A 16,449-nucleotide genomic window follows, 5' to 3' on the forward strand; every position below is an offset into this window, starting at 1 on the left:
CTTCATGACTGGGCTAAAATCCTGAAACTCATTCCATAAAAGCACTGTCAAAGAACCTGCACCAGTGGTTCAAGAAAAGGAACATCACCAGCAACATCTCAAGGTCAATCATGGATGGACAATTAATGCTGGCTCTCCCAGCAACACTTGCAGAGCACGAACAAATCAAAAAAGCTAACCTACCCAGTTTTACAGTTGCTGACGAAACAATGCTCACATTTCCATTCAAACGTTTTGCGACCAATTATAACCCTGAACTGTAATAAATTAAACGTAAATTACTCACCCTAGTTTTAGGCAATGCAAATTTTCCTGGCCTAGGGAATAATGATTGGAAGCTGCGTGTTTGTTCTGTTTATCAAGCAACTATCCAGCCTCTAGTGGGCCAAGTGCTTATGCAAGCACTTCTGTTAAGAGAGTCTGCAGCTGCAGTCAGGGCTTCCAGGTAGGCTGCAGGTTTTATACACAGCTGCCCACAGCTATACCAACTACTGCAGTCCCATCCGGAACGAAGGTCATAATTTCCAGCATCAGGCTTTCTAATTTCCAGCATCAGACTTTCTAGTTCAACAGAAACCATTCTCATTAGGCATCTTGTAAAAATTCAGTCAATGCGGACAAAAAAAATGTCTTCATTGCATTCAGCTTCTGTCACATGCCATGCATCAACTAGTCCATTCAGCATATACTCATCCAAGTACACGTGCATCTGTGTGTTAGGTGAAGTGCTGACAAATAAAAACTTTACAACCCTTTGTGAAACAAAGGAATGCATCCTACAAGGCGATATCACTTTCTCTTGTGTCTGTTTCACTAACAACTCAGCTTCCCTTGGCAGCTAGTGTATTTTTTCTTACTTCACACAGGATTTTCAACAGTTATTTACAACTTTGTTATTTTGAGGAATAAAGCACAATTAATACCACAGTACACCCTGAAAGCAATAGATTATCAGAGCTATTAATGATTTTTACCAAACCCTACCAACCTTTATTCATCAAAGCATTTTATTCTCAAAGGATAAATTTCAGTGCAAAGAGGGATCAACAAACGAGTTGCTTGAAAGCCTTTCTGATGGTAAGCCTGAAGTTAGAAAAGGCTTAATGAAGGCTTTAAAATCCACCAGGGCTTCACAATGAACATCTGACTTGGTGATTTATGCATATTAATAACCTCAGCCTACTGAGGCAATCTGAATTGTACATGTCCTCAGAATCTTAATGTCTTCAGCTCCACTGGGATTATTACAAATGTAAATTTCTAAGATTCTGAGCTATTAATCTCTGTCTGTCCTCCTGTTCAGCAACATAATGACTAATTAAACATCAAAAGACCTGTACAGGCGATCTTCTTTGACAGTTTCTGTCCTGGATTCACTCCCAAGAGGCGACTGAAATGGCTGGGACAAGGGGCAAGATTGTACAAATAAGCCACATATCATCATTACTAAATCTAGCTACTAGGCAGTTGCTATCAATTTAAACATTTCATGACAAGTTTTTGTTGTCATGTTCTCAGCATAGAATTCATAAAAAGATTTAGTCAAAAAGACAACATTACAGTGCACACATCCTAACAAAAAAACTATACTCACAGATGAAGGCAAACCGGGAGGCACCTTTCTTACTTTCTTTGTCTGAGAGGGATCTGCACAGGATGAAATGTAGATTGTGACTACAGTACTTTTAAACAAAAAAATTACTTTTCTGTTAAAATTATAACACCAACAGCAGTTTTAAAAGGGGACGTGGGAAAATGTAGGAAGGGAACTTTTAGCAATGGGTCAGGGGAAAGGGGGTGGATTCCACAAGAACCTGGAATTAATAAGAATGGAAAGAGCATTGGGAAACCTTGTTTAAAAAATAGAACAGAGTTAAGCATTGGGCAAGAATTTTAAATTTGGGGCAGGGGGACCTGGAGCTCATGTAATTAAGTGACAATCTGTCACCTTGCCTGAAACTCAAAAGAAATTGGCCACTGCAGCCTTGTAGGACAGTCATTCATGGGTGAATTCCGCCTCCTGCCACTCAGCCAAATTTCTAGCCAGGTCAATAATTCGCCTTCAATTTCATGAGCTTCAACGTTAGCAAACAAGTCTTACGAGGATCTTCATCAAATGCTTGCTGGAAGTCCAGATAGTGAACATGCAGTGTTCACACACTGTTGGGCTGTTAAGGAAATCTGGCTCATTACTTATTATAGCCTGTCCACTTGTTGATTTGCCCTTATAGGACAGAGATTAGGAGAATTTCTTTGGGGTTTGTGTTACTTTGAAACTCCTGCCTCAGAAGGCATGGAGGCAGGGTCAGTGAATATTTTAAAGTTAGAGGTAAATTGATTCCTTTGCCGAACAAGAAACTAAGGTTATTAGGCGGTGATGGGCATGTGGAATTCGAAACACAAGCTGATCAGTGTTATTTTATTGAATGGCAGAGCAGGCTAGAAGGGCCAAATGGCCTGCTTCGTCACCTATTTTGTATGTTCGCATGTTGCAGGAAACTACCTCAGACACATAAGAAATTTATTAACTTGCGAATATGTGCTAGAACCCATCACAACTACATGAATGTTAAAACCCTGCACCAAAACCACCCCGTCTTTAATACATGCATGCTCCTTCTGTATTTATACAATCTGCAACTTCACAGCTAGCGCCAGGAATCCCCACTACAATCTTAAACCTTTTATTATTTCTTAACTCTACCCTAAAGTCTCCAATGCTTGCGTACATCTCCGTATCCATCTTTTACCATCACTTACCTTTCATTCTTAACCACAAAGGTTTTTCCTCCCCTCTACCATTTTTCCTATCTTTTCTGCAGACCTTATAACCTGACATATTAAGTTCCCTGTTGTGAGCATCTTGCAGCTATGTTTCAGGAACAGCTCCCATGTCATACCATCTCAGTTACATTTATGCCTGTAATTCATTTATTTTGTCCCTAATAAACCAATACTCTAATGTTTTACTTGCATCTCCTATTTCTCTTTCCTGGTTTAATTTAAATATTTTTGTTTATCCCTACCTATATTGCTTAAAATACAATTTCTGACCGTCACTCTACTCTCTCCCTTTTCATTTATTTATAAACTATTATGCATGCTGACTTTTCTAACCAAGTCCTCTCCCCCAACATTTATCAGTTTCAAGTACTTGTGACTACCCTATTTAGCCTTTCCATTCGTAATCCAGTCCCGCTACAGTCATTCCAATCCCGCTACAGTCATTCCAATGATTCAGCTCTTATTGTCCCAGTACTGGTGTTAGTGACCCACAAAATGGAACTCCCACACCACTCCTTCAGCTAAATGCTTACCAACCCAATCGGTTTATGCCTACATCAATTTGTATACATGTCAGGCAACAACGGAGAAATTATAATTCTTTAGGTTCTATTCTTCAATTTAAAAGACTTCTGACTTCCCAGAGCCAACATCAAGGAAAGAACTAGTGATTTAAAAAAAAACGTGGACACTACTAAGGATGACCATGGGGAACAGATTAAAGAGCGGCCCAGGGCAGTACCGTAGCTAGCACTGCTGCCTCACTGCCAGAGACCCGGTTTGATTCCCACCTTGGGTCACTGTGTGTGGAGTTTGTACTTTCTCCCAGTGTCTGCGTGGGTTTCCTCCAGGTGCTCCGTTTTCTCCCACAGTCCAAAGATGTGCATGTCAGGTGGATTGGACATGCTAAATTGCCCCTTAGGATGAGCTTATTGCATCTTTCGAAAGGTCGGTGCAGACTCAATATGCCTCTTTCTGTAGAGATTCTATAATCAACAGCATCATTATCTACACCCCCACCACTTTAAGACAATAGACTAATTTTTTCTGGTCTAGTTTCATTCTTTAAAGTCTTAAATGAGCTCTCAAACTATAAATGTAAACACAAACCAAGTGCTGATGTGTCATGAAGCGGTCTTCTGCGTGGATTTGTAGCTGTAAAAGGATAGTACACCGTTCCAGGTTTCCCTGAAGATGGTACAGGACCAAGACTGCCTATTTCTACATCTGATCGAAGGATGCCAGACTGCAAAACAATGCAAAAATATCAGTTAATTTTGCACTGAGTTATCCATCAAAGCATTTCAACCATGACTCATCACAAGGATAAATAAGCTGAAAAATATTTCCTAGTTTGAGATTCATAAATAATGGGCAGAATTTATTGCATAACCCACCATGTGTTTCACAGAGGGGGTAGGTGGCCCATCATTGGCTGGTGATGGGGTATTCTGGACAACGGGATTTCCCGTTGAACGTGTCCCTCGCCATTGGGAAATCAGAGCAGGTTGCGCCGTCAGCAGGACAGGAGTATCCTCCCCGCGTCAACTCAACCGTCAAGCAAGTAGCCATGATGTGGAGATGCCGGCGTTGGACTGGGGCGAGCACAGTAAGCTCCTTCATTAGAACTCACCTGATGAAGGAGCTGTGCTCCGAAAGCTAGTGATTTCAAACAAACCTGTTGGACTTTAATCTGGTGTTGCAAGACCTCTTACTTCAATCAAGTATAATAGAAGCCACTTCATAATAACTAGATAAAATTTGAAGTCAATATTTAATACATAAAAATCCTAGTGGCAGAGCAAGAGGAAAGTGTACAAGAGTTTCCAAATTTAGCAGACAATTTTCATATAGCTCCATTCTTACTTGATCTAAAGATTAAAGTGCTGCAACATTAACCAAAGGCCAACATTTGAGGCAATAATAAATAAGTTGCCCACTAAGTTTTCAAAGGGTTCAACAGTGGATTTGATTAAATTTAAAAACATGACTTAGTTATGTTAAATGGCTTGGAGTTTTCTTTTTAAATAAGGTCGCACGCAGACACAACTATAATCTAACCAATGCACTGATCCTTTGTCCCAAACAGGATATAATCCCATAATGAGCAAATGCATGATGGAAAATCTTCAGCATTGACAGTTGGATATCCTGTTTACATACAGAATAAACTCAGCTTTTCAGTAACAGGCATGAGATTTTAACTTACGAAAATATTATCAGAAGTTTAGCAAAATGTTTGGACTCATAATACAAATTTCATTCAAAAAGTGAAGGCAATGCAATGTTCTTATTTAGCAGCAGATTCCTGTTATTGTCATTACAAAAAGTCAGCCAACGGTCAAATTTATTTTCATTGCCAATTTGATTAGTATTTGCATAGTCCATTTAAAATCAACACAAATTGGACACAACACAAAAAATACATATTGTTTGACCAAGAAGCAGTAACAATAAGGAAAATTTGTAATTACTTCAAAATGCTTGGGGAATTTGTAACTGTTTAAAAAAATATTTGAAAAAGGCTTAAGTATTTGTAATTTGTATCACTTGGAACAGGATTCATTATAATTTTGGGGTAACAAGAAATACTGATCCTTGTGACCTAGCGATCTTTGAGTTGGAAGCAGTACCAACAGGGAGGAAGTTAAAATGCGGAGACCACACAGCAGGCAGAGATAAAGGGGAGAGAGAAAGCAACCAGCAAGCCAGGTTGAAGAGCTGTATTTTTGAGGGTCAGAAAGCACCTTTTTAAGATTGTCGATGCAGTTTGGCTCACTTCATTCTGGTAGGTCGGTCCACACCAGCACGAACCACAGAAGCTGAGTTGAAATGGTTCCAGAAAGAATTGTTCCATTGTTATAGGATTGAATGGGCACAACCCTGTTTATGCGGAACCTTCTGCCTGAAGTAAAGGGACTGGAATTCAGCTTCAGTAAGACCCAAGTACGGAGCTGAAACTTGTGCCTTCCAGGTGGAGTGACTGCCTAGTAACTCCATGAGACAATTTTGTTGCATTCGCTGTTCCACATGTAATTTATAGTTTGTACTGAGTGATTTGCTTGCTGATGCATGTTTAATTTACATCAATTCTGGTTGGCGTTGAAGTAGGAATTACAAAATTTTAAAGTTTCATCTGGTAATTTCTTCATAGGGAAGGGGTCATGTGGTAAATCTGTGGGCAGGGTGGAAGAGGTTTGATTTACAGATTTCCATATGGAATTTAATATAATGCAGATTATAATTGCTTGAAGATTAAGGAAGCTAAATTGGATCGCCTCTGAAACAGAAGTGGGGATTGCAAATCCGCACCTGCTAATTGCAATGCAGGCAGCACATCTGCGCGTCTGAAGGATCTTTACTACAGCTCACTTCACTGTTCATTGGTTGCATGCATCATCAAGGAGTCAATAGCAAAAATGATTAGCTCCACTTAAAGATGGACTTGACCACTAAAGTTAGCCTGTGCCCTGTAAGGAAATGGTGTGGCACTCCACAAACCCCAAAAAGGCAGGAGAGAGCCATGGAGGTCAATGTCAGGAGTCAAGTCCTAAGGACTGTAGGAAAACAAAAAATGTGCCATCAAAGCTTTTCTATCCTGATGAGTACAAGACAAAAAGCTTTGACAGCATTTTTAAAAAATCAGTCGGTAAATACCTTCAAACGTCATATCTCACCAAATTCTCAGATGCTGTTCAAATTACCAAAGCACCATCACTCACTGACCAACAATCTCGGTCAAGCAGGGCTCAATTGCATGTGCTTCAACTGACCCACAAACAGTGAGCACTGCAGCAAGTTTCACACCTACAGTTTGCAGGTTGCACGCGAGATTCAACCGTGAAAACCACATCAGCTTAACAGATACCCGACAATCACACATATTTCCTTCCCTTCCACAAGGAGGCACCCAACCAGAAGCAGCTGGAGTTAATCGAAGGGGAATAAGTGAGCCTGCATGTCCAAATACCAGCAGATAAATCAATGCTGGCCATTATTAGGACAGCCAATGCTGAGACCATGGTCAGAGATAGCTGAAGCCAAAGATGACAAAACATCCTCATATACAATCTTGCTCCTCAATCCCACATTTTACACTCTCTCCAGATTTAAGAGCTGCAAATGATGTAAACCTGCACCTTCACCCCATTCCTATCACTGCCCTTGTGCCCAAGAGATGCAAGTTGGTCAGACAGTGGAGGAATACTAAGAAGAGCGTGAAGGTGTAGACACAACGACGTCACTTGAATTCATACTTGCAGCCATCAGTTCAAATATCAAACAGTGCAAATCATCGAGGATAGATTAGAGATCTGCACACGACGAGTCACCAGGCAAGAGTTAACTGCAACCAGGACAGGGAGAAAGGAAAGCATAGCCTCCAGACGGAAAGATTGTCCGCGGGTTCCACTGTAGAGGATTCAGGACTAAGTTGGGGCAACCTATAGAAGGACGTTGAGGAGTATGCACAACAATATGCTTGGTGCACTCCCAGAAGTTTGAGATCAATATTAAGGAGCATGAAGGAGTCCAGTAACAACTCGGCACACAGTTTCAGGTAAGGTTTGGAACCTATCCATTCCAGTATCGAAGAGGAAGCCGACTCGATTCGCACATGCGAACCAAGCTACAGTGCAGCATCCAATGTTGGATCTCTCACCGTAGCATAAACAGCAGCCACCCAACATTGGAGTGCGGCAGTGGAAGCTCAGTTTGCTCTCTTACAAAGTCAGCGGGTTGCCATGCAAGCTCCTACTGCTGTCATCACTGTTATGGATTAGTGTGTAAAGAGGCTTGCAGGCTGTCATAGCAGCCCAGCAATCAATTACCTGGATTAGTGAGGTGCTGCCCCAGGAGTGTGGCAGGAACCACACGTGTTCTCTCGAGGAGGTAGCATTTGTCCTCCACCACTGCTAAACCATTCACGCCTTTGCTGTTGCCTGTCAGCCAATGCTAAGACGAAACAGTTGGCAGCCAGACCTTAAAAGACTGTCCAGTAAGGACTGCTGAACAGTGTAGTGTAGAAGTGGAGTACACTACCAGTAATTATAATCTCAATTCCCATTCATCGATACACCCGTTGGCCACTTGTTGGGTGGCTGCTGTTTATGCTACGCTGAGAGATCCAACATTGGATGCTGCACTGTAGCTTGGTTCGCATGTGCGAATGGAGTCGGCTTCCTCTTCGATACTGGAATGAATAGGTTCCAAACCTTACCTGAAACTGTGTGCCGAGTTGTTACTGGACTCCTTCATGCTCCTTAATATTGATCTCAACTTCTGGGAGTGCACCAAGCATATTGTTGTGCATACTCCTCAACATTCTTCTATAGGTTGCCCCAACAATGTACTTCAAAGCCATCTGCAGTTTCCCCAACTAAAAGCCATGGTGCAGGCCCTGGGGTATCACTGTGCAGCAGCGTAAGGGTAGCAAAGGTATACAGGTGACAGGTACTAAGGGAAGGCACAACGTTTACTAGTTCATTCGTGATCAATATGGCATGACTGTTGATAAATCTGGTTTGGAATGTCTGTTTTGTGGTGGCTTTTATTTCTGCTTTGCCATCAAGTGCATGCTGTGATATCAGTGACAGAGGGAAGGCAAGGAGTGCGGGAGTATCGATGAATGGGGAATTGAGATTATGGTTACTGGTAGTGTACTCAACTTCTTCACAGCTTCAGCAGTCCTTACTGGACAGTCTGGGCAATTAAACGCTGGCTAAGCTGCCCTCTTCGCTTATCATAGAATTTACAGTGCAGAAGGAGGCCATTCAGCCAATCGAGTCTGCATTGGCTCTTGGAAAGAGCACGCTACACAAGCCCACACCATCCTATCCCCATAACCCAGTAACCCCACTCAACCAACACTAAGGGCAATTTTGCATGGCCAATCCACCTAACATGCACATCTTTGGACTGTGGGAGGAAACCGGAGCACCCGGGGGAAACCCACGCACACACGAGGAGAACATGCAAACTCCCCACAGACAGTGACCCGGCCGGAATTCGAACCTGGGACCCTGGAGCTGTGAAGCAATTGTGCTAACCACAATGCTACCGTGCTGCTTCCTTGAGACGGTCACTTTGTGGGTTAAATAGGGGAATCTGACTGTTGGGGGAGATGCTACACTAGCCATAAGGCTGGTGTACAGGAGTACAGCGAAGGGAGATGCCGCAGCACGCCTCCTGGGATGGAGGGATTGCCTGGCAGAGGGAAAGGGAAATACAGAACTTCAGGGGAAACAGAGGGCAAAAAAGTAGAGGCGAGGGAGGTAAAGAAGGGATTTAAGTCAAGCGGGGAGGGGGGAAACTAGGAGGGGAGCGCACAAGTGTAGAGGCACAGGGGAGATACAGTGGGGGGTAGGCAGAGGGTAGAGTGCTGGTTGCTTCAGACAACGCATGGAGATGGCAAAAACGAGGAAGTAGTTGGCAGCCATTCTGAATGGCCCGTGAATAAGGGCAGTCCCAGACAAACAGGGCCAGGCCCACAGGGCGAGTATGGTTGATCCACAAAGGTGGGTGGGGGGGGGGGGGAGCAGCACCCCCTCTCATTGATCACCAAAAAGGTTGGGGGAGGGGGGGGGTAAATTCTCCTTCTTTGCCCAAGTGCACAAGGCCTACCCGTGTATAACTCATTTGTCATAGGGAATAGGGTGCCTCCAGGGATAACAAAGGCAGAATATCCTGCAATTGTAATCTCCAACCATGCTCTCCATTACATGGCCACAAAGTTGGTGAAGTGCCCGGCCCAACGCCCTCCCATAGAGGCTGGGTGCAGCTCTCCTCGGCGATAAGGAATTCTGTACAAAGATATCCCAAGCCACCAACAGTTATGTAACCCGCAACCAGAATGGGGAGGTATCACCCTCCATGTTCTGGGAGGCACTGAAGGCAGTGATCAGGGGCAATTTCATAGCCCTTAAGACAGAAAAGAAAGGACAGCCAAGCAGCGTCTCATCAGCTCCATATTTGAGGTGGATTGGCAGTACTACATTGCCCCAACCGTGGAGCTGCTGCGGAGAGGAAAAAGCTGTAGATGGAATTTGTTCTGCTCTCCACAAGGAAGGCGATCCACCAGCCCCGCCAGGCATGGAGGGCCTTCTACGAACATGGAGACAAGGCCAGGACATGCTGGCACACCAGTTGAGAAAACAGGTGGCCGCAAATGAGATAGCTCAAGTTAGGAACGAAGTGGTGGGGTGGTTGCAGACCCAAACTCAGTTAGCGAGGCCTTTAATAATAATCTTTATTATTGTCACAAGTAGGCTTGTGAAAGTCGCATAGTTGCCACACTCCGGCACCTGTTTGGGTAGACAAGAGCAAATTCAGAATGTCCTATTCACTTAACATTATGTCTTTCGGGACTTATGGGAGGAAACCCACGCAGACACGGGGAGAACGTACAGACTCTGCACAGACAGTGACCCATGTGGGAATCGAACCAGGGACCCTGATGCTGTGAAGCAACAGTGCTACCGTTACAAACTTGTATAGATGACTATACTACTCCGAACCCCCAGAGGGGTACTCGGTAATGGAACAGTTCCTCGAAAGATTGGATATACCGGTGTGGGGGAGGATAGGAAACAAGGGCTGGAAGCAGTGCTAGAGCTGCGCGAAATCATGGAATGCATTAATTCCATGCAGTCAGGGATAGTGCTAGGACCGGATGGGTTCCCGGTAAACTTTTACGAAACATTTGCAGCAGCAGCACTGGCCCACCACTTGCTTGAGATGTTCAACAGTTCACTGTTAAAGGGGGCCCTGCTGGCTCAGGCATCGATCTAATTGATCACCAAAAAGGACAAAGACCCGACCGAGTTTGGAGCCTGCAGACCGATCTCTCTCGTGAACATTGATGCAAAAGACTAGCGAAAGTGCTGGGGAGGCGCCTGGACAGCTGCCTGCCAGAAGTGAGTGTGGAAGATCAGACCGGGTTTGTCGAGGGCAGACGACTAATACGGAACATCAGACGCTTGCTGAATGTAATAATGACCTATCTAGGGAAGAGGACATCAGAGGTAATAGCCGCCCTGGATGCTGAAAAAGCCTCTGATTAGTCGAATGGAGGTACCTCACGGAGGTACAATTCTCGCACTGGCAATTGAACCACATGCCATCGCCCTTAGATCGGTGCATTGGCAGATGAGCATTCGGAGAGGGGCAGACAGCATAGAGTCTCGCTCTATGCATATGACCTGCTCCTCTACGTGTCAAACTGGGAAAGGCAACATCTTCCCGACACACACACACACACCCCAGAAGGCCAGTGGTAATGGCCACACTAAGGACATGGAACCAGTTTTTCAAGATCCCACCTGACAAGGTCAGACGGAAATGGGTGGGGGATCTGGGAATAGAGATGGGGAGGACTCTGGATCGAGGCATTGCACAGGATTAACACCACCGCTCTTGCGCCGGGTTAAGCCTGATGCAGCTCAGGGTGGTGCACACAGCACACCTTACAAAGACACGCATGAGTGGGTTCTTCCCAGAGTTGGAGGATAAGTACGAGTGGGTCAGGGAAGCCGGTCAATCAAACCCACATGTTTTGGTCCTGTCCCAGACTCGGAGTTCTGGATGGTCAGGGACACCACCCGGATGAAAGGAGCTTTCGTACAGCAGAGAATAAACGGGGAGGAAGGCCACTCGCAGGAGGGGGCACGGATCCCTCCCACACGTGTTACACTGGGGAGGCGGACCATCCTAAGCTCCACACCGGGGAGGTGGACCGTCCTAAGCTCTATCAAGAACTCACGGCAGGGACTAGGACTCTTCCTTCCTTCCTCCCCTTTTCTCTCTTATCTCTCTCTCTCTCCCTCCCCCCCCCCCCCCCCCCCCCCCCCCCCCAATCGTAGACAACATAGAGCGTCCTGGCAGTAATTGTAAATACATATGTAAAGTTGTGTACACCTTTCAAAAAAAGCTGTATAATACATACTAATGTAAGTGATGTAGGAAATGATAGGCCTGGGACTACTGTCACAGTGGCAGCTTGTGATACATGTGTTGGTATTATCATCATTTTAGTTACTATTATTGTTTTAATATCGTTCTGCAAAGTTTTGATATTAAATGCAACATTCCAATAAAAATTTTCCAAAAAGAATCATAGAAAAATATACAAGCGCAGTTTTGATGTGAAAAGTAAGCATTAACACTGTTTATAGTTAAGGAGCATAAATAGATTTTAGTCTCAGCTTTTTTTTGAAGAATTTCTACTTCAGTTTGGAATAATCTAACCAGATTAGAAAAAGCAGTTCAATACCAGTAAATTCTTACAAAATAGAATCTATAAATGAGTAATCATATGACAGCAATTGGGTTGATTGGGATCCTCTCCAGTATTTAGCCTTGGACAAGATTCTATTAAATCCTTTGTACTAAACTGCACTGCTTCAAGCCTCAGCTAATGTGTTGAGTATTGATTTATCAGTTGAAAAAAAAGCACCAAGGCAACAAAGGAACATAAAGAAAACTGACAAATACCTGAGTCCACTGCACCAACATTGGTACAAAAATATCTTAACTGAGCAACAAAAACATCTGTAAAAAAACACAATGCTTCAAAGCAATCTCTTGAAATTTTAATTATCATCTTTGATGCAAAAATGTCTTGCAGACTTGAGGAGATAATGACAGTCATCCATCAACTGCATCCTGCCAGAGTAATCAGACTAATCTAGCTCACTGGAGAAAAAGACAGCAACCCAGGGTACTGACTGAGTAGTGAAGCACAGCAACACAATATACAGATGCAAAGCAACTGACGTTCAAGCTTAGCATTGTTTCTGATTTACACAAAAACACATGGAAACAATGCTAATACTCAACCAACACGAATACAAATGTGGAATCTTGCACCACTGCAAAATATGCCAACGTATTTGCGCAATAAAATCACCATTCATAGCTAAGATTTACAAAATGTCAGCACGGTAGCATAGTGGTTAGCACAAATGCTTCACAGCTCCAGGGTCCCAGGTTCGAATCCCGGCTTGGGTCACTGTCTGTGTGAAGTCTGCATGCTCTCCCCCTATGTGCGTGGGTTTCCTCTGGGTGCTCCGGATTCCTCCCACAGTCCAAAGATGTGCAGGTTAGGTGAATTGGCCAGGCTAAATTGCCCTCAGGGTCCAAACTGCCCTTAGTGTTAGGTGGGGTTACTGGGTTATGGGGATAGGGTGGCGGTATGGGCTTGGGTAGGGTGCTCATTCCAAGAGCCAGTGCAGACTTGATGGGCCGAATGGCCTCCTTCTGCACTGTAAATTCTATGAAATCTATGAAATCTGAGTTCACAATTTCACACCCCACTTCTGGATGGCTTCCCACAGTCTACCTTCCATAAAATTTGCTAATCCAAAGCTCTACTATTGGAGTCTTAGTGTCCATTAAATCCCATCCCCAATCACACCTCTGCTCACCAAACAACTCTATTTGTAAATTCCCTCCATGGTCTCACTTCTCCCTTTTACTGTAAGCTCCTCCAGGCCCAAAATCCTGAGATAGCTGCATTTCTCTAATTCTGGCCTCTTGTACCCTCCTGATTTCAACTGCTCTGCCGTTGGAGGCCACGCCTGCTGTTGCATAGGCCCCTTGCTCCGGAATACCCATCCGAAACACCTCTCACCTCTCTAGCTCACTTTCTTTCTTTAAGGTCCTTTCGAAATCCAAACTTTTGGTCATAGAACATACAGTGCAAAAGGAGGCAATTCGGCCCATCAAGTGTGCACCGACTCACTTAAGCCCTCATTTCCACCTTGTCCCCGTAACCTAATAACCCCTCCTAACCTTTTTGCCCTCATGAAGGGCAATTTATCATGGCCAATCCACCTAACTTGCACATCTTTGCACTGTGGGAGGAAACCGGAGCACCCGGCAGAAACCCACGCAGACACGGGGAGAACGTGCAGACACCACACAGACAGCGACCCTGCGGGGAATCGAACCCGGGATCATGGCGCTGTGAAGCCACAGCTATCCACTTGTGCTACCGTGCTGCCCTAGTATCTAGTATCTCTTTATGTGGCTTGGTATCAAACTCGGATTATCATGACCCTCTTAAGGACTGAACTGACCCCACCACACATCTTCTCTACTGTGTCGCACTACAGTCCATATGTTTCACACGATGTCCAAGTCTACGTATTTACATTGTTGTATTTATTATATGCCCTATGTTTTTCATGTATGGTACAATCTGCCTGGTCTGTACGCAGAATAATTGAACATAGAAAATACAGCACAGAACAGGCCTTCCGATCCACCATGTTGTGCTGAACTTTTGTCCAAGATTAAGAACAAATTAACTACACCCCATCATTCTACCGTAATCCATGTACCTATCCAATAGCCACTTGAAGGTCCACAATGTTTCCGACTCAACTACTTCCACAGGCAGTGCATTCCATACCCCCACAACTTTCTGGGTAAAGAACCTGCCTCTGACATCCACCCTATATCTTCCACCATTCACCTTAAATTTATGTCCCCTTGTAATGGTTTGTTCCACCCAGGGAAAAAGTCTCTGACTGTCTACTCTTATCTATTCCCCTGATCATCTCATAAACTTCTAGAAAGTCTGCCCTCATCCTTCTCTGTTCTAATGAGAAAAGACCTAGCACCCTCAACCTTTCCTCGAAAGACCTGCTCTCCATTCCAGGCAACATCCTGGTAAATCTCCTTTGCACCTTTTCCAAAGCTTCCACATCCTTCCTAAAATGAGGCAACCAGAACTGCGCACAGTACTCCAAATGTGGCCACGGTTTTGTACAGCTGCATCATCACCTCACGGCTCTTAAATTCAATCCCTCTGCTAATGAACGCTAGCACACCATAGGCCTTCTTCACAGCTCTATCCACTTGAGTGGCAACTTTCAAAGATCTATGAACATAGACCCCAAGGTCTCTCTGCTCCTCCACATTGCCAAGAACCCTACCGTTAACCCTGTATTCCGCATTCATATTTGTCCTTCTAAAATGGACAACCTCACACTTGTCAGGGTTAAACTCCATCTGCCACTTCTCAGCCCAGCTCTGCATCCTATCTATGTCTCTTTGCAGCCGACAACAGCCCTCCTCACTATCCACAGCTCCACCAATCTTCGTATCATCTGCAGATTTACTGACCCACCCTTCAGCTCCCTCATCCAAGTCATTAATGAAAATCACAAACAGCAGAGGACCCAGAACTGATCCCTGCGGTACGCCACTGGTAACTGGGCTCCAGACTGAATATTTACTTTTCACTGTACCTCCAGACATGTGACAATAAATCTAATCTAAATGCGTATAATACATTTTAGCAGCAAAGATGATAAGTAAAATTTCAATAAACTGCCTGGAAGCATTGTGAATTTTACAGATGTTTTTGCCAATCAGATATGTCAACTTCTTTCTTTGCATTCCTTCATTGCTTTTTTGTGGCTTTTCAAGAGCACAATATTTAGCAGACAAAACTGACTTGTTGTTGCATCAGTGCAATTTCAGTGATTGCCCTGCAATGGTTTGGCTTGTAGCAACACTAAACCTGAAACTTAGATCTTGTCAGAAGATTAAGCAAAATAGCTTACTGCTGCGCAGTGAACTCGATCCTCAGTCCAGATCAAAACCACATTTACACCATCAATTCAAAACCACTGCACCAATATTGTAATTTTAGGGGAAACACACCCATTGAGTTATGCAACACAATAAGTTTCTACATCGACTGTACAACCATTCCAGATTTCAGTACATGGTGAAAAGTGGCTCAATTGAATAAGAACTAGTGATTTCTTTGTTGTAAAAATATGCATCACTGAAGAAAAATGGACACAACCTGAAACCGAGATGTCAGTCACCATCTCACTGAATTTTCCATTCACCTAACTAAGTAACAAACACTTCAAAAACACATATTAATGATGTTGATAATATCTAAACCACAGCTTCAAGTTTGGATATGCTGCTGTCTCAAAATATCACAAACTGCAGAGTAGATTACTTAACCTGTCATATAGATTAGTTAATGTGTCATAATGTATCTTCGTCTAGCAATTTAAGTGCATATTTCCAACATATAACAATTGAAGCAAGACCTTCGCTTCTTGTGACTTGACACTGAAGGGGTAAACAGTGTTACCTACATGTTTAATGCTCCAATCATTTCCTTGGTCCAGAGGGCATTATTTACAGTAATAATCTTGCGCAAAGTTAGATTTGAATATGTTTCTTCTTATTAATCACAATTTATGTTGGTTAAAAACAGAGAATAGTGCCCAGATCAGTGTGCAATTTTCTTCACGCTGGACTCAAAAGCTGACGGCAGTAATGTTAATGTGATTGACATATCAATGAAAATTAGTGCACCTTCAAAGCTACATCACAATGTATAACATTACTACCTGCAGGCCAGGTTTTCTTAATGCACAATTGATATGATTTCTGTAGTACACCATCACATTGGACTCCATGGTACTAGAATGCTTAAAGTGCCAGACTGAGTTTGTAATTTGCAATTACGAAGCAAGTCAGCAAAAAGGAACAGCATCCTCTAATGACAGACCCTGATGAATCTTAAAGTTGGAAATACTTTCAGATGAATTGAAAAGAATCAGAATCATTGCAACAGAATTGTTGTAACAAGCAATGTGGATAAAGAGGAACCTGTGGATGCACTTGCATTTC

At 43.6% G+C, this 16,449-nt stretch overlaps 1 protein-coding gene and 1 long non-coding RNA gene across 15 annotated transcripts in view; one reads left to right on the forward strand and one right to left on the reverse strand.

The window, feature by feature from the left end:
- tcf12 (transcription factor 12) overlaps window positions 1-16,449 on the reverse strand; it is a 367,875-nt gene that overhangs the window by 152,366 nt on the left and 199,060 nt on the right. For 12 of the 14 annotated variants that reach the window (XM_038813403.1, XM_038813410.1, XM_038813409.1 and 9 more), the window contains 2 exons: window positions 3,895-4,030; window positions 1,595-1,647 (listed from right to left, as the gene is read on the reverse strand). In XM_038813403.1, the coding sequence (XP_038669331.1) occupies window positions 1,595-1,647; window positions 3,895-4,030 (189 nt within the window). The remainder of the gene's footprint in view (window positions 1-1,594; window positions 1,648-3,894; window positions 4,031-16,449) is intronic. The other 2 variants (XM_038813414.1, XM_038813415.1) reach the window with 1 other exon arrangement.
- Window positions 1-16,449, forward strand: part of LOC119974487 — a 104,050-nt gene that overhangs the window by 67,647 nt on the left and 19,954 nt on the right. The window lies entirely within an intron of this gene.

Source organism: Scyliorhinus canicula, chromosome 12 (assembly GCF_902713615.1).
Source record: "Scyliorhinus canicula chromosome 12, sScyCan1.1, whole genome shotgun sequence".
In the NCBI taxonomy this organism is placed as follows: domain Eukaryota; kingdom Metazoa; phylum Chordata; class Chondrichthyes; order Carcharhiniformes; family Scyliorhinidae; genus Scyliorhinus; species Scyliorhinus canicula.